The 26409-nt window shown below is 27.4% G+C and overlaps 1 protein-coding gene across 14 annotated transcripts in view; it reads left to right on the forward strand.

The window, feature by feature from the left end:
• The window catches only part of LOC132921992 (uncharacterized), a 302827-nt gene that overhangs the window by 270649 nt on the left and 5769 nt on the right, over positions 1–26409 (forward strand). For 6 of the 14 annotated variants that reach the window (XM_060985267.1, XM_060985266.1, XM_060985273.1 and 3 more), the window contains 6 exons: positions 1305–1367; positions 5649–5852; positions 11176–11318; positions 11471–11553; positions 12407–12599; positions 25908–26073. In XM_060985267.1, coding sequence (XP_060841250.1) covers positions 1305–1367; positions 5649–5852; positions 11176–11318; positions 11471–11553; positions 12407–12599; positions 25908–26009 — 788 coding nt within the window. In that variant the 3' untranslated portion in view covers positions 26010–26073. Of the gene's footprint in view, positions 1–173; positions 1262–1304; positions 1368–5648; positions 5853–11175; positions 11319–11470; positions 11554–12406; positions 12600–25907; positions 26074–26409 lie in introns of those variants that run through there. The other 8 variants (XM_060985271.1, XM_060985274.1, XM_060985272.1 and 5 more) reach the window with 5 other exon arrangements.

Here is a 26409-nt window from a genome sequence, read left to right on the forward strand (position 1 = left end):
TTTTGTTTCTTCTGAGCGCAAAATTCTTTTTTTATTATTTTTTTTACAATATTTTTATATACACTTCAAAACCATTTATAATTACTATTCTTTTTTATCGATTATTTTATTTATTTTTATTTATTTTTTTTATTTTTTTTTTATTTACTCGTCGTTACCTGTCGCGTACACAGAACAGGTTAAGTACGCGGCGGGTACGAGACCGTTTGGACAACCCCTAGTGTTACCCAGTCAAACCCCAGACGAAGATCTGCAACAGCCAATAGACCTTCAGCTGCAACCCGGACATAGACGAAGTTTGATGGCCGGCGCCGTTATGGCAGCCAAGAAGAATTTAACTTTCAAAAAATAACGATTTTTGACCATCCGTTTTCAACAAATCCTCCTCCACCTCCCACAAATCTAAACCCCTCACTCATCATCAATATATCCTTTCAAATTACTCTATTATAGGACAAAACGACAATATTCCTATAATAATTTATTCACGATAATAGATATCTACCTAATATTATATTATATTACATTATATTGTATAGTTGACGACGTCTGAGAAATGCGCCTTAAACCTATTATTCTTTATTACGCCTCCTTCCTAATCAATGTACCATTATTGACATAATTTTATCGTTACATAAATTTCACGTATAGGTATATTCTTATTATTTCTGAGCTCTACCACTTAATAGGCGTGTATCAACTGTATCGTCTGTTTAAAATTAATCAATATTGATTTTAGACAAAATTAAAAATTATAATTGTGTATGTTTTACAAACTTTTGTACCCCCACCCACGACCTCCACAAGCCTGAGCTTTTTATTCTTCTATAAATTATTATACTTCATTATTTATACTTCTTCCAATACTATTAGTCAACTTTAATATATATACATATATATTGCTCTTTTAATAACCTTATTTGTTAACACGTAGTATGTAATATACGATACAATGGCTGTGATCGTCAAAATTGTCACAAAATACGTATTACAATGAATATATTCCAATATTATTTAATTATAACTGTTATATTATACATACAAATGTCGTTGCACGGTAGTTTTTCTCGTTTTTGTTTTCTATTAAATAATATTTTACATTATATAATAATAATTAATAATATTATTATAAGAGCATGACGTCCCGACCTCCGTTCACCTCCTTCCGAAGGTAAAAAAATGTATTTTCGTCGATATTATACTGCGACTCCCCGTTTACTAAGCTTGTTATTGTATTAATTAAACTGTATTCTTTTATAAATCACCATTGTTATACCGTGTTTTTGTTTTTTTCTATATACAAGGCCAGACCACCTGCTATTCTCAGGGACAAGACAAGCATTTTTGGACTCGATCAGTCCCTACCGGTCTGTACTTAGCAACCACACAAACAAATTTAGTCTGATGATCAATTATGATAATATATAGTCGTAGTAGAATATAATATATGCAGGTGTTTGCACTATTTAGAACAAACCATTCATGTGCACTGACGCAAGTATTGTTGTAGGACATTTTCGTGAATAGAAAAATCATTGGAAAATATCATGTTATATTGTATTGCTTGAAGAACGTACTTGTCACTTTCGAAAACAATCATACAAATCCTACAAATAAGGGTCAAATAACTATAGCTCATCCGATTGATAATGCATATTATACCTATACGTATTTATACGTTCGGTCGAAGTTTGAATAATTAAAAGGCCCATCAAAATGTCACATGCACGTTTTCAAAACTACCAAAGGGATTTTAAAAAATCCAACTTATATATAATTCATAAACACAAACATTTCTGTAACTGAGCGACCCAAGTTATTGCACTCTGTCATAATACATATATTATTAAGAGCTTCGATGGTCGAGACTTTCTGGAGTGAATGCGCATATCAAAATGTCGAACACATACACGAGCTTGTAAAAAATTAAAACTCATATATATATCATTTGTACCTACATACCTATCTACATACTTATCACATAATATAATATGTATATCATACTTACATATATAAATATTTTCTCGCCCTCGAAATGCTCGTTTAACATAACATATTATGCCATAGTAATTGTTCTTGATCGGCTTTCACCCGATACGCATGACATCAGTGTACGGAATCTGAAAATTCTGCCTTCTATGGCTATCATATATATATATAAATATAATCCACTTAGTTAATCCTAACACTTGGCAACCATAACGATTTTATAAAAAAAAAAATAGTAGCCCGAAAACTATATTTTTTAGATTCTGAGTGAAGCGATTGATTATACAATGATGTTTTTTTGGTGTGTGTTTGTGTGAGTACACGATAAGTTGATGAGAAAATGCTTCAAATGGTTTTGGATAAAAATTAGATCTTTTTTTACTTTGAAAAGGTCGAGATCAAAAATTTCTAGTATTTTTTTTTATAATTGGTAAAAATATACATAAAAATGGAAATTTTTATGTTAAACTCGAATTTAACTAAATTGATTTTTTAATTTTTTTATAATTAAAAAACGTTTTTAGAATAGAATTTTGATCGCAAAACAGTGAGTACAATTTTATAGTTAAAATTGCATAAAAAATGTTCTATATAAGTTTTGAAAATTAAATACAAGATTTCTCATAAGTAATTCATATTGGGGACTATAAAATCTGAAAAATCTTATTTATTTATAGTATATTATACTGATAATTATTTTTTATAGAAATATCCGTCTATTACTAACATACGACATGTACATTTACATCGTCGGGTTACTTTTTAGTAGCCGAAAACTTATAATCTAATCATTTTAAAATTGGCTAATCTTTATCAAACGTGCTCGAATTCAATAATAATAATGTTTAATAAAACCGTTAAATATTTCATTATATAAACCTACTAATAGTTAACAAAAAAATATTCGTCCCACACAGATACAGCTGATTTAAATATGTGGTTTTCATCGACGGTTTACGATTTACAGTCTCTCACGCGCGTTATAGATATTATGATTATTAATATTTAACTATACATTACGGTTATTATTATTAACATTTTTACATCTGGACGGCAATCTGATAGAAATGTATATTTAAAAATATACGCACATGGTATTTCACGGTTTCCCGTTCAAACTTTGATAATAGTCCCCATGTTAGTAAGTTAGGTTAGGTGTATTCAAAACACTTTTTATGTTTTAAGAGTATGTGATTTTCTAAGGGCGCTTCAAAAGCTATCTAATTTAGTTTTAAATATATTTAAATAATAACTACACCATGAAAATGTTTGTCTACCAAAACCATTAATTTAGTAATTTACATATAATTTTAAAAATCCTCTTCCGTACTTAAATAAGTGTTATAAGGATCAAATAGTCTCCTAGGGGAATGCTTTTTTCATAAAAAAATACAAATATTAAGACTAATAACTAATCGATACAATAATTATTATTACCATATGTATCCACAGATTGGCAAAATACTTAACACGTTATCGAATACACTCACAAACATGATTACTTATTACTTATATTAATTCTGTCATTCTTATTGCTCGTATGAAAAACCCAAAATCTTCATGTACATATCAGTGTGTAAACGATGATATTGAGAATACTCAATATCTTTGCAAAGAACCCATTCTGTTTTTTAGTTAGTTGTTATGAAATAAAAATACACATTTTTGTGGCCTATTAATTCTTTTAACTTATTATACGCAATGCAACTTATTTTCTTAGATAGCAACCACCTATTATTAACCACTTATTATATATATTATAATTATATGAATTCTGATAGTTTAACCAACTTTCTAAATCCAAAATTGACATAGTTACAGCAATTCAACCAAAAAACTACAAAATTTGCACAATTTTTAGTTTTTTTAACTGTTACTAAAAATAATTATACTAGGATTGTTTAGGCTTGACATTTCACCCCTATTCCCCTAATTCCCTATTTATTAAGGTGATATTTAAACGTTATTATAATTTTCAATTTAATTCGTTTATAAATAATAACGTATAGCAGAAAAGACTTTTTTTTAAATTAATAGATTTTGGTAATTTTATTTTGTATCAAATTGTCATACAGAAAAAAATTTACTTTAAAATAGATACCTAATGTTAAAATTTATAATTTCATATAAAATACGATAAGTATCACATTACGTTTCTATTCCAATTTAAATAGTATATTATGTAATTAATTTGGACAACAGTTTAAAAAATGTGTACGTAAAATTAATTAATAACTTAAATATAATTAAATTTGTTATTAATTATTAATAAATTCCAATAGATCCATTAAATGTAACAAAATAAATTACATATAATAATTCAAGTTTTTTCTGCTATAAGTATACTAATTTATACATTAATTAAAGTGAAAATTACACATTAGTTAGAATTATAATAATGTCTTAAAAAATCACCTTAATAAATAGAAGAAAAGGGGTGAAAAAGTTAAGCCTAAACAATAAATATTTTCAGAATTACAGTCAAAAAACTAAAAATTGTGTACATTTTTAAGTTTTTTGTTTGAATTTCTTTAACTTGGTCAATTTTGGACTTTGAAAATTTGGTTATACAACCAAAATTCATTTAAAAAATAATAAATGGTTAATAATAAGTCGTTGTCATCTAAGAAAATAAGTTGTATTGCGTATGCGCATGTGTAAATAAGTTAAAAAAATTTATAAGCCACAAAAATGTGTATTTTTATTTTATAACAACCAATTAAAAAAACAGAATTTAAATGTCATGGTTCTACGCAGAGATATTGAGTGTTCTAAATTAGCATTTACACATTATATTTGATAATATAATATCATAACATTTTCTCTTACTTTGCGATGATAATTAACAGTAAGCTGAATTTTTTCCTACATATTAACTATATTATCATGGTATTAAGGCATCACATAAATGACTGACTTTGTGTGTTAGTCAGAAAACAACAGTAACGTATTACGTATATGCATGTCGCGTAGTCTTTAATCAATGTTTTAATTTTTTTCTAACTTGGAATTACATTTTTCTGCATGTTTTATATCTTAGTAGTCTAGACGCATTTTTTTATTTATTATTATTGAATAGTTTGTCGTGCGCGAGTGGACGGCTAGGCGATAAAATCAAAAGTCAATGACATACCTTCAAAAATACGTCAAAATGTAATATAATAGTGGTTTTCTCTTTTTAATGATACCCTCGTTTCAGACAACGCTTATTTTTTATTTCTCATTCCGAAGCAGAACATTAACCATTCGATTTTAATTTTCAGACCACCTTTTGGAATCATTCTTGTCCATTCAAGAGTGTAAGCCTTAGACTTTAAAGTATACAAACAGGTAGACTAGTATAACAGAAAATTGTTAATATGATAAATATCCTTTGGAAATCATTAAAATATGTTCATTAGTAATTAGTTATTACTATAATAATATATTATGTTTATTATTAGTTCGATACTCAACGTACACGCAATGTACTTCGGTATTTTAGAAAAAAAAAACTGTTCTGCTCCGGAAACGGAAATGTGTTGTCGGTTAAGCGGAGAGCGTACAATATATGAATGTGATTCTTTCGCCCCGCCGTCCACCTGCTGAACCACTCGTCCCCGTCCCAAGACCCGCTTTCTCTGACCATGGGTGCTCCACCCGTGTGTGGACATTTACAGCTCCACACAGCCCTCGACGACCGAAACTCAATTCACGTATGAAGAGCTTTTCGCTGGATTCGTCGGATACCGCGGAACAAGCACAAAGGCGACGGATGGGTGGCAGTTGCACTGGCAGTGGTGGTGGCGGCAGCGGCAGCAGCACTGGACTACAACAGCAGATGGAAAGCTATTCAAATCCTTCGTCCTCATCTAGATTGCAATGTACGTATGCCGCGATCCTTCCGGCCGCGAACCCATTACCGAACTAAAATAAAACTAAAATATTGAAACAAAAATACCATCAGAAACTACAATATTATATAATAATATATATTACACTAAAACTGCGTTAATCGCCACAATAACGATATCACAACCGTGCGGGGGATACCACTTCATCGTATACATCTACAGAATTCATAATCTAAATAAGAAATTTCAGTTGACAAGAGTTCCACCAAACGTCGAAGCGTGTGCGTACTATCATATCCATATTAATATGTACTTAACGTTGAGCATTTTTATTTTATTTTGCCTGTAGATAGGATTATCTATTATATATATATTATTTATATTATTTAATATTATGCAATTATAATGAAAATGATTATTAAGGTTTTCTCAGTGCATAATATTGTATACATAATTTTACTAGTGTATATGTGTGTCTGTGTGTATATATATATATATATTATATATATGCGTTGATATTATAAATACATATAATATAATTATAAAATTATATGTTATTGCATGGTAATAATATTGTAATGATAAATATATATGTATATATATATATACTATAAATAACCTATATATATTATATATATATATATATACCGATCATTGTTGTTTTTATTTTCATATTTTTCCGTCGATGGGGAGTTTTTACGCGTTCTATAATAAATAACAATACATATTGGCTAGTGTGAATGGAGACGAGTGAATTTATTTTTGTTTTGCATTTCAACAGAAGGTGTACCTAACTATTGTGCTATTATTGATTCGCACGCACATTTCAATCATTTTTCAATATTTGCTGTGTTCATAGTTGTATATACACTATATATATATATATATATATATTATACTATAGTAGGAATCTCACGGTTGTTATGACATTGAATGACTAGTAAAAATATTCTTTATTGAAGGATATAATTTTTTTATTTTTTCGATGATTAGGTATACGAGTACATAATGCATTCATGATTAAGTTTTCCGCATAATCGATTTCATTTTTTAAATTTAATCCGCACGAATATACTGTGGCTGGTGGTCAAATCGAATGTTTGGTAGTTATAATGTTATCAATATTATACGAAAAATATGCGAGTAAAAGTGAAGAATGAGTCATGGTCATTACTTTTTAAGAAGTAGAAAAAACGTATCATTTTTGTTAATGAAATGTTTTAATTGTATAATTGACTGTAATGACTTGATAATTTAAGATGAAAAAAAAAACAAAATTCAATATTTTGTTTGTGATTCGACTTAACTAAGCCGAACCTAGAACATAGCATAAAGCATAATAATCGACAGATGATGGCTTGACATTTTTTTACCACCGCTGCGCACCGTTCTGTGAAAATATACATTCTATACATTTTAGTCTTGCCAACCACTACATTATTATATTTAATTGCTACTATATTATATTATAGGTACACGTCTTTTCAATAATAACATTTAAACGACTAATAATGATAATTACACATGTCGTTTTCGTTGTACAGGTATATATAGAATAAGCGTTTAAATACTCTTAAATGATGAAAAGCGAAAGCACGAGAAGAGAAAAATACAATATTTAAAAAAACTATAGGAGAGAACAATGCGACAATTACAGTAGCGGTTTTACTCGCTGCATGCTTGTACGGACTATGGCTTTTCGCTCTTTTGAGCTATATTATGTTATATAATATATATAAATGTGGCATATGAAGATCGTATTTTATTTTGTTTTTATTATTGTTTTGGTATAGATATTGTATGTGTAATAATGTTTTTGACGAATATAGGGTGTTATGAATCGCTACATTGATAAGGCTCGTAAAAAATAGATAAGCAAATTCGATATATTGTTATATTATAATAATATATGCTTCGCTTTGATACTGTATTTGGATTTATTTATTTTTTTAATACTGCAGAGAAAGAGAGATAGTTTTTATGTAAAATGATGTTGAATGGACGTAGTTTAGCTGAGTATCATAATAAATATGCTATATAACTAAATGTAACAGTATAATATTACATATATGTGTGATATTGCAGTGTGTATAATGATGCCACTGTTGCAGAGTTATCTGAAAATATAAGTCTATGAAATTCAAATGAATCGAATATAGTTTCATATTCTCCTATTTTCTAGACCCCGTGTGAAGCATGTGCGCAAACTTATATTTTCAGACCGCATTGCAATGTTTTTTTTTTTTGGTTTTCTTTCGTTTTATTGCAGCCGTCAGACGACTGAGAGAACCGTAAATATATGCAACCCCACTAACTTTGATTATATGTGATGTATACATCGTTAATTGATTTTTTTGTTATTAATTATGTTGTTATTGATTTTTTATTATTTTTTTCAGTTTTATTATTATTATTATTTTTTTTTTATTATAATTATAACTAACGAATCTAATAGATTTGTTCACATCTAACATTATATTAATATATTATTTTAGTCGTTTCATCCATACGTCTACCATAGTGTCATCTGCAACACCTTGATTCCTTTATTATTGTTGGCGCATATATATAAAATTAATCATACTAGTTACCTCCCAAATTAAACAAAATAAAATTAGGTACCTAGTTCGGTTGATATAAATAACACTTTATAATTGCCTCCTAAGAATGTACAACACAATTTATAAAATATAGTTACCACTACTGTAAAAAGTTAATTTTATAATAAATTGATTCACTTTAATATTACAATCTAACATACAGAAAATGATTTTGTTGAATACAAATTCGTTATTTGTACGTTCGTAAGACAGATACAATACAATATGTGAGTGAAACATCATCTTAAGTTATAAATAAAACGAGTGGTCGTCCTGAAATTTGATTAATTTGTAGAATATATGGGAATTTATTAGGTGCTACCCTTTCTAATTATTTCTTTTTGTTTTTACATATGCTATTATATTGATCACATGCCATAATAATACATCAACTGTTTCAAATATTAATATAACTTCCTAGTTTCCACCCATTTCGATATTACAAATATCAGACAACGATATTATTTATATTAGTTCCTATTTTAGATTTTATAAAGATTACTAATCGTTTTTTTGGTAATTACAGTAATATGATACTGTGGAGTTTTATCGGTTCCGATGTTTTAATTTCAAATCCGACGGCTATCGATTTCGTTGGAAATTTGCATAATATGTTGATTCCGACACAAAATAGTTAATTTTGATTGCGTCGACTTATAATAAAAAAAAATACATAAACAAAATAATTGAAAAAAAAAATACCTATTATTTGTTATTATTTAAATGATCGTCTAATATGGTCGTTCCCATTAAGACCAAATACATATGATATGGTTAAAAAAAAAACAAAAGATACAATGTAAAATTTGTTACAAAATTAAATTGAATTTTTGTTTTTTTAAATAATTATTTGATGTTAATTTAATATAAGTGAATCAATATAATCAAATATATAAATTTGTTATTTAAATTTAAATAAATATCAAAAATGTTTGCTATACATTTTTTTTCAATTTATGATTTTTATTTTTAGAAACTGATTTGTTTTTATTTCCCTTTATTATTATGTACGAATCAGTTTTTATTATTAAATTCAATACATGTGAATTGCGTATTTACATGAGGATATATTAGAGAATCTAAGAATATGATCGATAAGACTAGTATTTTTATTTCCAATTATACTAATTTACAAATTGCTCTGTGTAGATATTTGTATGCATACAGAGTACATACATACAGTAATTCAGTAATTAAGTGTTTTTGAATTTTTTAAAACCTGGTAAATATCATTTATATATATATATACAGATTACGATGAGCTCGACTCGATAAGTGACTTCCGCTAAAATAAATAAATGTATATATTATGTTACAGTTAGAGTATTCAACAACGTTATTTTGATATGAATTTACTACAAATATCAGTGTTCTTAAGCGTTTAATAATACACAATCCGGTGGAATCAATATATATATATATAAAATTCGACGGAGTCAATAGATCACGACGATCGATACATCTCTTACAGGTAAAAAGATCATTTCGGCGGAATCGATATACGCTTGATATTGTTCACTCATGTCAACTGGAAAGTGGATAAACCTTTTTTGGTGGTGACACAATTTAAAAAGATTTAACCAGGACGGCCGTAAACTCTTTTGAGTCAACATTATGCTTACCTAAAATAAATTTGTAAACTCTTTCGAATTGTTTTAAATGCGAGTAATTTTCTACACTATGATATAGCTACACCGAAACTGATTATTTTCAAAATTTATATTAAATTAAAAATTTGTATGTTCATATTATTATAAATTATAAATTATAATATATAATCTAAGTTATTAAAGATTCAGAAAAATTTACAATTACCCGTTTACCAGTTGCAATTTTTCATATTATATCAATTGTACTTGAAATATTTTAGAATCATTAGATCAGCTACACTTAGTAGAAAAAATAGGTTAAAAGACCAATCATGCTAAATTTAAAATAGTATGTACAATATAATTGATAACTTATAGATTATGGGTATTCCAATATAACTTGAGTTGCTTTACTTTTGAATAAAATAAAAATATACAAAAAGGCTAATTTGTTATCAGTTGAATAAATTTAAATAAAAACCAATGAAAACTTATTTTCGTAGATCACTCGAATTCATACTTAAATATTTTGATGCTTCATAAAATTCTCGATACTGTTGTAGAATATTGGCTGAAAATCAGCATTAACATTTAAGTACAATATTATTGTATTTGTTTGAAAAAAAAATGTTTGACCAATCACTTGATAATCAATTTATCGTTGTATAAGTCTTTAATTTTAATTTATTTTAAGATACGTATATTATTTTATATAATATGATAAAAAAATACCGATGAAATTAAATTGAACAAACATTTTTTCACATGAAAGTAAAACTAAAAGGAAAGCGCAATTATGATAGGTATATTAATCTTAAAAAATAATGAGTGCATATTTTGGCCAATATCCCATTTTAGCATTCGTGACGATTCATATAAAAAAACATGTGATTATTGACGACGATCAAATTCAGGAGGTAACTAGTATGATGCGCCCGCGTTGTAGTGATACATACAATATTGTATTATATTATATACCTACTTGCTACATTTACCTACACCGTCATTCCTATACAACGATGACATTGTTATTATCGTGTATTGCCACTGTTTCCCCTACAATATATCGCGTGCATTCTTCGGCATACAACGGCAGTATGGTTTTATTAAATACTTGTTGATGTTGCCTCCCATCTTACATTTGTTTTTTGTTCATTTTTTCAGCTCCATCTAGCCCAGTACACAACCGACGTCTGCTGTCAACCAGGACCATACGGATGAGCTCCGTCGAATTACCCGACGACAACGATAAATCACTGTCGTCGGCAAGTACGTCTCCGTGCCCGTCGCCGGTGAGATATTCACAAGTACAGTATTACAATAATTATACTCGCGCGTATATTATATTATGATAAAATATAATATGTAATGCCTTAAATTAGACGTAAGATCGCGAGTGCGCAGTATAATAAAACAACACGCTCTATACCTCGAAATTAGTTTTCATTTTTTTTTTCAGAAACCACACAGGCTGTTACCAAATAATCTCTATGTGGTGCTGTATAATTTCAAAGCTCGCCGAGAAGACGAACTGGATTTGAAGTGAGTACACAAACATTATAGATGGACCATCTTAGATCGCTAATCTCGAACTGCAATTAACCATTAATTTTGCAGTACGTGTTTAATTAGAATATTTCACTCAAATGGTTTAAAATGTCTTGACTTTTTCTATACGAGTAAATATATACGAGTACAATGTTCATCATCCATACAATAAAATGCATCTCGTCCATGTTCAATTCATAAAATCAATATTTCGTCACATTTCATGTTTAATATTCAGATGAAGATTTTACAAAACAAAACACGGATTCCATACATTATATTATATAGATATAGCATTTGTTATTATTAGGTTATGTTAATACACGAAATATATATGTATATACTGACGTGGTCCCCACTCAATTTTGACCGTATAACGATAATCAACAATTTAACTCATCATCATCTATGTTAATATAACACAGTGTTTCAGAGAATGCACAGTTTTTTAAAATGAAATATATCAGCCCAAAAGCACGTAAAATGAAACCTTTGATGGATATTATTTTTCATTATTAAATTAGAACACTAACTGATAGCAATTTTAAAAAAATATTTTGCTTTAATATAGTTTTATATGTTTTATTTTTAAAAGCTGCATCTTTTCTGAAAGATTACTCATTAGTTATTAGTCACTGCTATTATATAACTGGTGGTCAAAATGGGTAGATAAACAATACTCCTACCTGTTTTTTAGTTTGCATTTTTCTTTCGTTATTATTTATTCATACTTTTTATAAATATTCAAATGAATGAAACATACGTAGAATATATACGAAATAACCTATTTTTAATAATTTGAAAAAATAATTATTTTTAATCCAAACTTGTGTTATATATGTATTAGGGCAGGATACAAGGTGACCGTTATCGATACATCGGACCCGGCCTGGTGGAAGGGTAAATGTTTCGGTCGCGTCGGTTACTTTCCATATAATTACGTGACCAAAGTGCAGCCTGGAGAGAGGCCGTGGCAAGTCACAATTAATTTACAGGTGTTGGACGTTGACAATAATCCACTCACATTGCTGAGAGATCAGGTAGGTGCCTAACCGTTGTCATATAATTAATTTATTATTATACATCTACTAGTGATACCGATAATTTATTATCAAGCAACACATTTAACCAACGACTAAAACCGTAACCGAAAAAACCTATTTTTAGAACATATTTATATGATTTAAGGGCATTTAATTCCTGGTTCTACTTATAACTAATAAACTTCTTGTCCAAAATTTGTTTTTTGTAGATCAAAATATTCCGAATAATATTGCATTTCAGGATATAAAAAGAAAGATGTATGTTACCATTTAAAAAAGTGAAAACATATAAATTATAACGATAAAATTATAGTACAAAATATAACCTTGAATCATATGATGATAATAATAATATAATGAACCATATTGATGAACAGTGAGGATTTAGTCACGTGAAATCTGCAATTTAGTTCTAGTAGTGTTGATTTCATATTTTATATTTTAGAGTATAGAGTCAATTCACAAAGTAATAATATTCTATTTTTAAAAAACTTTTCAATAGATTAGATCATGGTCTTCTAAGAGTTCAAGCTACTCGGTATTAGTGATCATCCTCTCCTGAGTCCTGACCGAATTCTTAAACCTATTTAAAAGAAAAAAAATCATCGTGATATTAAACACTATCTTCGTCCAGACGAATGGCATATGTGGTGTCCCATGAGTATGTCCAGGGTCGGCCTGGCCAGGGCCGGAGGGCCGGGATTCCTGCCTGCTCCCTTGCCGTATCATAGTTCCTGGGCCCCTGTACTGGCTGTACGCCTGTACTGTTACCCCAAAATACAATATAAAGTTATTATTGGGCTCCAGAAAATAATTCCTGCCTGGGCCCTCAGGTACCCAGGCCGACCCTGAGTATGTCACCTTAGTCTTCTTTTTTCTTACTATTCGTTAATTCATTTAATAAAATATGGATAATTAAACCTAAATTGTTTCTATTTGCTGATAATATAAAATATTCTTAAAAAATAAAAATAATGACATGGATATGGATATCTGTATTTTACTTCAATCCGAACTTCATATCTTTACTTCTTGAATAAAACATCTTGGTCTCTAGCTTAACTTAGACAAAGTCCATGTATAACCTTATCTGGGTCACTTGCTCTCATATTCAATTATCCTCAACAGTAATACTTTTAATAATATTCTTCTCGAATGAGCTTTATACACAAAGATCTCGGATCTTATTCCCTCTTTGAACTTAATCATTAAATTTATATTATTGTTATAAAGCACTCAATTTTTTATATTTCATTAAACACAACATTATTACGTTAACTTCCATTAATTGTTTTTGTGTGCTTTAATTTGCTTTAGTTTAGCCTATTATAAATATAGTTTAATTATTTGGAATCCTTATCTGGTCAAAGATCATTTAAGATTAAAGCGTAAACAAAATAGATTACTTTCTTATGCGGTATATATACAATACGATAACTTACTTATTGTTCGATCACAATTAAATACTCGTATACCTCTACTTCAATATAATCTCGATGTTCTATTACCGACTACGAAATCATTTCTTTCACTCAAAAAAGCTCTTTATTTAGAGCTGATTGATTAGAATTTAGAACATAACATTACATAAAAATTTTAATCATACCAGAAATCATACACTTTTCCATAATCCTCGTCATTCGACTTCTTATAATCATGATCATCCTGTATTGTCTACATAATACGTTTATTTATATGAATATTGAGCTCTCATATCTGTCTTACCACTCTTACCTAATCTTAAATATTTTATTATATTTTATTAATATTTATTATTATATCGCGATCGCCGTTGTCTATTATTATTGAAATTGTATTTTTTTACAATGACGATATTTTAAAATCGATTACTATTTGATTAATTATACTATATTTGCGTTGATGTTACTCAAAGATTAATTTTCCTTTTAATTAATCATAATAATTTATTATGACCACTTAATATTTTTTCAATTCAGCTCCTCGTCGTCGTTTTACTGCCATATGCTATTGATTAATGTGCAAGTTCTAGTCTTGTTCAAGTAATTAAGTTTGTCTTGCTCTCTCTCTTCATACCCCTTTAACGACGAAAATGTTTTTTATATTGTACGCCAAAAACATTGCGTACCATAGTTGTAGAAGTTTTAATAAACGCATAATGCATTAATACACGTAAACTTATATTATAAATACGGTTTTTACTTCCTTATTTATTAAAAATTATTTTTATTACCAATTTTTTTCATAGTTAATTAATTTGTTTAAAACATTACAGGAACCAATTAAAGTTTTAAACATTCATCTGTCGACCAAATTTAATACACTGGAAGAATTAAAAATTAAATATGACAATAATATTCTCGTATAATATTTTTAAAGCTGTAGTTCAATTACGTTTTTACATTTTTATAGTCGCATTATACAAAATAAATTAAACATTAACTTTATGACATGTGGTATTATGTAAGTCCTGAAAAAAAAATTAATAATTATTATTATTATTTATCCGACTCTAGACGCCCATCACTGTTTATCACTTGAGCGCAAACTATACTTCCATACCGTGAATTAAACGATGCGTAATATATTATCATCCTACGTATAATGTATTATACAGATACTACAGCTACACGATAACCACCGAAACAATTATCTCACGAGAGCTTAATATTATTATACGTTTACATGCAGTTGTGTTTCTGTTACCTACTCAAAACATTATTTCAAACACATTCCCTTTTGGCCCATTATTTTACATCAAACCGTGTAATATATTATTATATTATGATATGTATACGTGCATATAGGTTATCGAAATTATAAAACATTCGCTTTACACTTACACCATCCCTTGATGTTCATATACTACTTTGAAGATTTAAATTTCTTTAATCTTATTTATACAGTTTGTTTTTACATAATATAATTGTATACCATCAAACATATAATTAAAACGATTTTAATGAAAACGATTTCGGACATTTGTTACATTTTTTGTATGCATTCATCGAATCAACTACATTATATACGATAAAAAAAAAAATCCACCACATGAACGATAAAATATTTTATTTTAGATTCGAGAGAAATAATAAAAACTTGTTTATGCAATGCTGTATGTTTTTTTTAAATGATCCCAAAATTACATCTTATACTAAGTGTGTAAAAACTATAAATCATACCAATTGAGAACAAATTGTACTTTACTGAAGTTGATTTCCAAATTCCTAGAAGTATTTGAAAAAACGAAAAATACGATTAAAAATGTAATAAGCAGGGATCGGGACTTAAATCATTTGCTTATTTTTATGGATTGACTTAAAATGTTGCAGAGTGCTATGGAAGTATATGTCATGTTATAACATGTTCAATTATGAAATTTGGAAGTGCTTTTTTTGATTTTATCAACGATTTTTTAAAAAAATACTTATTTTCAGTTTTTCTGATTATTTTTGCTTTTTTGACCAGTTTTTCTACTTTTTATGGTTTTTCAGAAAATCCCTCGAAAAATCTATAAACAATAAGGGGAAATGTCTCGAAAGTGAAGTTTGATTCTTTTATAATAAAAAGATTTATTTTTATTTTTTTATTTTTAGTTAACTTTAGTAAACTTGTCCTAATCATTTTGTTTCAAATTTAAGTTTTTTAAATACTTATTTGAGTGCTTATAATGATGTTTTTAAGTGCTTTTTTAAGCGTTTATTTTAAAGATTTTAAGTGCTATAAGTCCCGAGCCCTGGTAATAAGCAACACAACACTTGTTTTTAACAAAAACTTAGCTATAGTATTAAGCAAACAAAACAAATAACACACAAAATATTTTTTAAATTGCTATCAAGCGTTTGAATAAACGAAATCTAAGTGTGGAAAATACCAACTTCCGATTTCGTTAGAAAACTAATCAACATATTGTTTTTATATAAATCGTAAGTCTCTCAATTTTTTTTACAAATTTATTGAAAATCACTGAAAAACCCCAAAAATGTATTATTTAACTTTATTTATCTATAAAATAAGTTGAATATAGTACTACTAAAACTGATACCCACCTTCTAATCTTAATGGTCACATTAAACATTTAAAAAATAATCACTAAAACCCTAAACTATGCTTATTTGCATAGAATTAAATATAGATTTAAATATTTACTTAGGATATATTATAGCAATAAACAATAAGTATAATAATAAACAATTAACATATTATTCATATAAATTATTCTGTAGGGGGTATCCAATCGTTTCGTATATTATTGAGTCAATTAAGTCTATGGCCGGTCCACTCAAAATTATTGTTAAGTACAAATTGAAATTAAGTTTAATATCCTTGTTATCAAATGTAAGCCAATTAGTTATACACTTATACATAATGACAAAGTCCTTTTCCGTCCAGCTTTTATTTAAACATTTTATTTCAATTTTAAAAATAAAAAATTATTTTATTAAAAAATTGGTAATATGATTTAAATTTATTGTATTGTTATGTTCTAAGACTAAAATTCTAATCTTGAATTTCAATACGTAAAACAAAACAAAACAACAAAATCCAATTAGTTTACACCAGTCATTCTCAAAGTGGACAATAGCGCCCCCCCTGTGGGCGTTGATAGTCTTCAGAGGGCGGTATAAGACCCCAAGAAATATTGTAGGCGTTGAAGCAGAATAGAAGGGCAATCAGTGGCGTCATTTCAATATTTTTTTTAATACGCACAGCGTATAAAGCAGGTCACTTTAAGCGCAAGCTACTATCAATTTTTCAGGCCAATCAATTTATAAAGTGGACCAAATTACTACAATATTAGATTTTAAATACGCAAATATATACCCTGCGTGGTTCAAATAACGCCACTGGGGGCAATATTGATTAAAAAGTATTATGTACTTTTAAACTTCAAAGTAAAATTGAATTTCTACCTACTACATGTCCTCATAATTGATTTTACGTCTGTCATAGTCGGCATGACAACTACTATTGTTTTTAAAATACACTACAGATGGTAAGCTTAAACATTTTTAGGGCGCGCTAGAAAATTTTTGATTCTCAAAGTGGACAGTGGATGAAAAAAAATTGAGAACCTATGGTTTACACTGTTTAATTTTAGTGACAAATACACCGGAATGTTAAAAAAAAATCGAAAGATAAGCAAAGAATAACGATCGATTTAGCAATTTGCTGTTTGTAAATGAAGCAATCTGTATTCAAATTAGGCTGTAAAAAAAAACTGCAATCTAGTTATAATATTATATATATATACATATTATTATTATATAATATATACGCGATTGGCAAATCAATGTTTTTTCCTTAGTTACTTTTTCTTGTCAAAAATCCATGTTTTATATTATTATTATAATTTACTTCTTATTACGATATTGTTAAAAAAAATTATGCGTAATAATATTGTATTATATCCCTATTCCTTAAAAAAAGTTTAGTAAGCTATAACTATAATATTGACAAAATTGCTATTTCCACAGTTTTTAGACTTTAAATTATCTATTTATACGCAATAAATATATTTATTGTATATACAATCATTTTACTCTAATTAGTATAAAATATTTTTTATATGCTAGTTATAGTTGAGTCCGTCCGTCCAGATGATTCATTACCATACATAAGTTCATTAATATGTCTTATGACAGGCCATAAAACATATTACTGATCTTATATTCTGATCTTAAGGTTTAATTATTTAATAACATGTAATTGTATATAATGATTTATGATAGGAAAAGTACAAAGTATAATTTTTTGTTTGTAAATGTTAAACATGAAAATTTTGAATGTGTATTTGGGAACATGTCACTCCGATAGTTTTCAGTTTTCACATCACGAAATAATACGTTGATAGAAAAACCAAAAAATGTTACATGTTTTTCTTGACGCATAATTGTATTATTATTATTTTTTTTTTTTTGACTCATAGTTATTAGAAATTTTACAGTAAAACCTGTGTATAGAAATTGTCGGAACCGGATATTTTTTCAAAGTTATACCGAGTACCGACAATAAATTCCACCGATACGTTTTTTTTACCTTAACAATTTAAATTCCACCATTTTTACACAAATTTAAAAAATATATATATAATAATCAATAATGATCACTTATTGTTATTAGTTAATTGAAAAAAAGATAAAAATACAATTAATAATATATAAAGATTAATCTTCATTAATAATAAACAGCTAGTAGCTAGTTTATATTATAGTAAAAGAATTATAAACACCTTAAATAAAATTTAAAATTTGGTTTGATAATATTATTATTATTGTTATTGTTATTATTTATGATTAGATGCAGATTAAATAAAAAAATAGTTGTAATCTGTAGATATTATTATCGGTAGAGTTTACGTGTTTTTCAGGTCAAAATAAAAGTATCGGTTGAATTCACATGTTTTAAACACAACGCGACGCCCTCTAAATGATCTAGAATGCACTAGGGCTATGTCAAAAATATGACATATTTGCCCTTTTTTGGGTCGCACTTGGGTGATACCTTATTTTGGACGCACTCGGAAAACTCCCATTTTTTCCATTTAATACAAGTAAAGAAAAATTTTTTAAAATGATTACATGTATTTAACACTTACATATTATTATGTACAATTAATTTAGTATTACATTTTAAATACTTTTTTACATAATTGCATACTCTTCCAAAATTCTTCCAATATTTTTTATTTTATTAAATGACTAACAATTTTCATTTCTACTAAATTTTTCAAAGTTAGAATTGATTCTACAAGTTAATTTTCATTATTTTGATCGAATGCAAACATTTCCAAACGTTTTATTTCATAATAAGGCTTTTTATACTTTTAATGCCATTACTGTGCAATGGTACATTATCAGTTTAATCATCGCAGCTAATTACAATAATTTATAATAATAAAATCGATTAAATAAATGCATTGCAATGAATTAATCTATATAATTGATATAGATTATATTCATTGACTAATAATTTTAAAATACATCATGGAAATATTCCATGATTTAAAAGTGCATGACAAAATATCGTTATTCAGATTTCATATATTATAACGCGGGTTTTATTGTAGTATCGAAAAATTGAATGAAAATAGTTTAAGTAAAATTTGAAAGGTTTCAGCACAATTTTTTGAAAACAATTAATAATTGACTAATTTTTATATTTAAAATATTAGATTTTTTTAAATGGTAAAATATAATATAATATTATAATATTTCACGATTTAACCATTGACATTAAATACTGTAGTAAAGTACTATAATGTAAGTAATTATTCTTCATTGTTTCTTTTTTGATAAATGGTTTTTTAGTTTTATTCTATTTAATTATATACGTATGAATGATATACTTGAATACGAATAGTAATAATATGTTATGTATAAGGAGTATATGATACACTTCTTTGATTGTTATTGTTTTTATATTTACACTCAAGTAAAAAATGTACAGGATTTTTTGTGAATAAATGAATAATAAACAATTTTCAGTTAAAACATAATAAGGTACGACCAGGGCGGATTTAGGTATGTGGTGGCCCCTGGGCGAAATGCATTATGGGGGCCCCTAATACATAAACAAGGAAATATATATTTTACTTATTAAATAACATTTATTATCAATGATAATTTATCATATTTAATAATAGTAACAATTAACGACTTATTTAATAATAAATAATCATAAAAACAATCAAATCTAGTATAACTAGTATAATTAATATTTTTCCTGTATCCTGATTTAAATATCATAAAATTGTGGTGGCCCCTGGGCTGCAGCCCACTTAGCCTACCCTTAAATCTAGCCCTGGGTACAATATATACTATACATATTAACATATGTATAAAAACTAGGACCATAAATCAGTATATAGTGATATAAAGTGATATTTAATTTAAATACATGACTTACAAATATTTCAATTAGAAAACGTCATTATTATAATTGGCGTTTCAGTTAAATTTAATAACTACCTTAAAAAGATACAACTCATAAATTATAACCGTAAATATTTTATTCTTGAAATGTTTTTTATTTGGTTTGACGCAACCTTGAATTTTCCACTTTTATTATATAGGTAATAATATTGTTAGGCGTGGCACTTGTTTACGTATATACCAAGAAAATACGCGACTAACCAACTCCTGTGGCTGCATTGTCTCGCGGTTAGGTTTTATCGATTTCGTACCGTTCTATTATTATAATATAACTTGTTTTTCGTCATATAAGTGAGATAGGTTTGTAGCAGGAACGCTTATTATGAAAACCGTTTTCGTGTATATTATTTGCTATATGTTATAAATATACGTTTTGTACGTATAGTAAAGTTTGTATTTTCATTCCTTTGAAAATTAATGTATTTACATCTTACAATTTTCTGTGATGTTACTTTAATAAATAATAATAATAAGTCGATGAAAATAATTAGCATAACGGCAGATAAAACAATCGATAGTTATAACGGTAACTATAAACGTGAAAGTTTTGAATGAACAATTTCCCGAATTCGATTAGATAGTATTTATATATTATATATTAATATATTAATATCATATATTTGTATTTTTATTGTTAACCTATAATAGTTTTAAACTGGAAACGGTTAAAAGAAATACATAATTTATTACAGGGGTGGCGAACCTTTTTTTTTGAGTCAATTGCCAAATTTTTCTAATCAAGATTTTGAAAATTTTTCACGTGCCCAAAGGAAATCATATTTTCTAAGGATAAAAATAAAGTTACAGATGTATTATATAATTTTATTAATGAGGTATACATTTTTTTCTAATTATAATTTTTTAAATGTATATAATTTGTATTTATAATCAAAATTTAATAAATAGCTTAATTTTTGATAATTTCAATATTTGTGCGTACCATTGAAATTAAATCAACCCCTGATATATAATATGACATATCATATGGTCTGTGCAGCATCTTGGTATTTTGTATACGTTATGGCTGATATGCGTGTAAACATAGCAAGTTAATAGCAGACAATTAATACTGACAGTTGAATAAGTGCGAGATGTCTATTTTAAAATCCAACTTTGGTAATATTTTGAAATTCTTCACAAATAGTAAAAAAAAACAACAACATAAGATTGAATATTTCAAAACCAACTACAATTTTTCTCGATTAATTCAAACCGGTTATATATAAGATTATAGATTATAAGGTTATACTAGATGTTCGATATGTATACACACAGCATTATTCAGCTAGAGATCAAATATTTTGAAAATATTGGGCAAAATCTATTTCTTAGTTTCTTACCATGCCTATTGCCTATTATTAAGGCACGAGTGTTATTGCATTTGCAGCTTTTTTTTCTTCTTTCTCAATATATGCTAAGTACGTTTTAAATGCTTGTCATGTAAGTACGAACTAAAATCTAAAAGTTTTAAGTGCAATTATTTGCAATTTTTTTCAATTTTTGGATTTGTATTGCAATTGTATTGAATTTACTCATTTATACAACTATTTTAGTTATATAGACATATAGTTGACACTCAACCGTCGTAAAATCTATGTTATCTTATAAAATAAACATAATTTCAAGTTGGTAGGTATTTAATACAGCACAAAAATAATTTGTGAAATATCACTATTTGACAATTATGCGTTATATTGTTATAATTTGTTCTTCAGCTACTTCAAATAGAATACTGAATTATTTATATTTATATTTTTGGTAGAATTTTAGATTATAACAGTAAATTTAAAACATTTATAACAAAACACTCTTTTTTTATAGTGTAATTTTTAATATTTTAAATGCAATTTTTGGTATTTTTTAGTGTAATACTGCAATCAATTTTACTAGTTATTTTAGTATACTACAACATCCGTGCTCTGTCTATTATATAATTCAATGGTAATCATAATATAATGTGATATCAACAGTTGTTCAAAAAATTATAAGAGAGAGATATCTTCAATATGACTCCAAAAGAAAAAATGTAATGCCAAACATAAAAAAAGTCTTGTTAACATATAATCACAACTATTAATATTGATAAAAATTAAATTATAGTTTAATAAATTATAAACCATTTAATAACAAATACGTGTATACAGTAACTATTTTGAGGTACCTATAGATACATTCATTTTTCAAAATTAATCACAATAACATTTGATCTTTATTTTGCAAGCTACTATTAAACACTTTCACATTAAAACCTGAAATCCAACGTGCATTTATATTATGGCTGTTATTATCAGTATCCGATATCAACCACCTCGTTCTTATGGTATTATATTTTATTATTTGTCCACGTGTTGAACCATGCCAAATGTTTCAATAAGTATATTTAAATCCTTAGTAACAGATAATAAAGTACTTTCAGCCAAAATTGTACACGTTTTGCAACGTTCTTCTATCTCATAAAAGCAATATGCCAGGCGAGGTTAAAAAAAAATACATGATATTGATGTGGTCCAAAAAAAGACATTATTATAGACAATTAAAATATTAATTACGTTTCATTTTTAATAAAAAATTGTTATTTTGAAATTATTATAACATGACCGTACTTTATTTTTTTGTAAAAATAAAATAGTTTTCATTAATTAAAGCACAAAGTGTTACACTAATTTAATTAAAACATTCCAAATTTAAAAAAAAAAATGAAATGTAAGGTTTATAATGATGAAGTTTTTATATTTCATAATATAAACTAATAAATCAAGGGATAATAATTATTATTTTATTTTTATAGAAATTTAGTTTTAAGCTAACCACCATCAAAACGTAGTTTAACATCAAATGAATCTTAGATTTAATTATACTTAGATATTTACTTTTTATTTTTCCACCCCATCAATCTTCATGTCATCAATCATCAATATTTATTCTACTTATAATATTCTTAATATTATATTTTATACTTAATAATATCGTAATCTCCAAATACAATATTAAATAGTAATTTACCATTTGTCCGTTGTACATTGAAAGTTTTATAACGCAAATAAATTATAGTCAAAAATAGTAAGTTTTTTTACTTCTCTGAAATCCGTAGCTAATTGTTCAGCCGTCGAGAGTACAGTCAACTAAACATTTTAAAAATCAATTCCGTCAAGATGGCATTTTACTATACATTTATAATTTATTCCCCATATTGTACAACTGAAGTTTTTTAAATGTATATATTACCCAGACTGTGGCACATTTCTAGGCAAGTGGAATAATATAAGACCTATAAATAATAACAATCTATCAGATTTTAAATTTCTTGACATTTGTTTTTTTTCTTTTAGTTGTTAAAAGTTTAAAGTGATAATAAATTATAATAATGAAGCGGATATATCAAAACAAAAATGTATATAATAATATTGTTACAGTAATATAATTATAGTGCGACCAAATTAAGACAATAACCTTACCTAGCCAGTTAACATGAAACAACTAATTTTTTTTTTTTTAATAAAATAGAGTTTATTGAATATTTATTTTACAATCTATACTATATTATGTACATTAAATAAATGAGAGGGGAGAATAATAGTGATAGGATAGCGAAAATGAAGCTCACAGCAGTGTTATCTTTACATGAATATTAAATTATGTAAATTACAAATTATTAAGAAGGTTTAGGTTTATTATTTCCGGTTTAGGCGTTTAGTTGAGTTACTTGGAAGTGATTTAATGTACAATCGTAATTTGAGTTAGTTTGGGTGGCTTTACATTTTCAAGTGAAGTCTTTGGTAGTAAGTTGCTGCAATCTTGTTAATAGATGGAACATGCAACTTTGAGGTCTTCATGTAAGGCGACGTTTATGACGTACCATGGGGCTTTGGTGACCATACGGAGGTAGATGGATTAGAACGTTTAAATTGTTCTGAAACTTGAGGGTCTAGCAGTACCCCAGAGGGCGATGCCGTGGGACCAGATTGGTTAGAGGAGACTTTTGTAAAGAAGTAAACAGTTGGATATGTTCATATTGGATTTGAGGAGAGGACGAATCAGGTGTAGACGAGAGTTAAGTTATTTCCTTTAACTTTTGAGGTGGAGATCCTAAGTGAGTCTCATGTCGAGTAACAAGCCGAGGTATTTAGCTTATCTTGAGTGGGAAATTGCTGAGTTTTTTAAAGAAACTTCAGGACAGTCCTTTGGTGTTAGGGTGAAAGTGATATGTGTAGATTTTAGTTCGTTTACTTTTATTGCACCGCTTTGAGAGCATGTTAAGATAGTTTTGGGGAAGGAGACTGCAATTTAGTGGATTGAGGTCTGAGGCTAAAATAGCAGTAACATCATTATAAGTGTCCACGAAAGTTTTTTCGGTGCTAAGAATGTCCGCTATGAATAGGATGTACAAGTAGGGAGCAATGTCACTTCCTTGAGGGAGAAAACTAATTTATTGCCATAAACTGGTTATCATATTAACTTGGTCGCAATTGTATGTAATAGTATATTTCGTAGGTAATTGAATGTTTTAATAATATTATTGGGTACCTGGAAGTTGTTCTATGCAACATTATACGTATATTGCCTATACATTGCGCCGTATTAGATTTTAAAAAACTGTTAAATTGATTTGATCACATCGGCATTCATAGGATAATTATTATGATGCTTTAATTTAATTTATTATAACAAATTGTAAATCAACACTTTTTAAATTCAAAATTAATTGCATTTTAACCGGTTATTTAATAATTGGAGCACAGTTAGGTTAAGTACAATACTATACTAAGACTGATTAAAAATGATTAAAAAAAAGGTCAACTTTTTTTAAATGGTTTCACTCATAATAGATTAGCAAGAGTAGCGTAATATAACTCATAGAATATCACCTTCTGATATAAAACTAAAATTATCATAGTCGATTTAGTTAAAAACAAGTTTGCTATGCATATTCATCGAAGTTTGTTTTTTACAATATTTTTATTAGTTTATCTTTAACTGAACATAAAAATGAATATTATTGTAAAAAATTAAAAATAAACAGGAAAAACATAAAAAAAAAAATACGAAATATTCAATCTAAAAAGTAGCTTTAAAGAAACTTTTGATACATTATTCTTTCATTTTAATTAACATATTATTCGTTCTGAAACAATTAAAAACAACTTAGACGATCATACTATGTTCGTATTATATAAAAAATATTATGTGATATAATAAAAATATTAAATAATATACTTTTGTAAAAAAACGTGAATTTGTGATAATATTTTTAGTAGTCGCGTGGATGTTCTGCTATAATAATGATATCGTATTATTATGTATTTATATTTCACATTTAGAATATTCACTTTACGTACCATAACTAGCTTTGAATATGGTACTTGATATATTTCGTGTGTTTGTATATGTATAGATTGTTATCCAAATTGGTGAAGGTCCCGACGGCTCGGTAATGATCCGGAACGCAGAGAACAAACAGGGAATGTGCCCGGTGAAGTTCCTGCAAGAGGTGTGACAATTGAGTGAGCGATACGTGACGCATCGCTTTTCTATGTCTCGACGACCTTTCTTGAGCCCATGTAAGTATATATAATACATAATACTTTATTGTATGTTTACGCGATGTACGAGGTGATTCACTAAGGATGCTCACTTTATTTTATCCTTTAATACTATCGATTTATTTAAGCGGGACTTTAGGGAATTTTCAAGTTTGAACAATTTCGTGATTAAAATAATAGAAAACAATGTTGAAGGCGGATACGCTTAGTGAATCACTATCACTAGTTGTACACACATATTATGTTACTTTAGACGTATTTAGTACATATATTACGCAGTACTTATTACAACATTATGCACGCAATAAAAGTATATAATGATATTACAGATATATATATAATTGATTCAACACA

Source organism: Rhopalosiphum padi, chromosome 2 (genome assembly GCF_020882245.1).
Source record: "Rhopalosiphum padi isolate XX-2018 chromosome 2, ASM2088224v1, whole genome shotgun sequence".
In the NCBI taxonomy this organism is placed as follows: domain Eukaryota; kingdom Metazoa; phylum Arthropoda; class Insecta; order Hemiptera; family Aphididae; genus Rhopalosiphum; species Rhopalosiphum padi.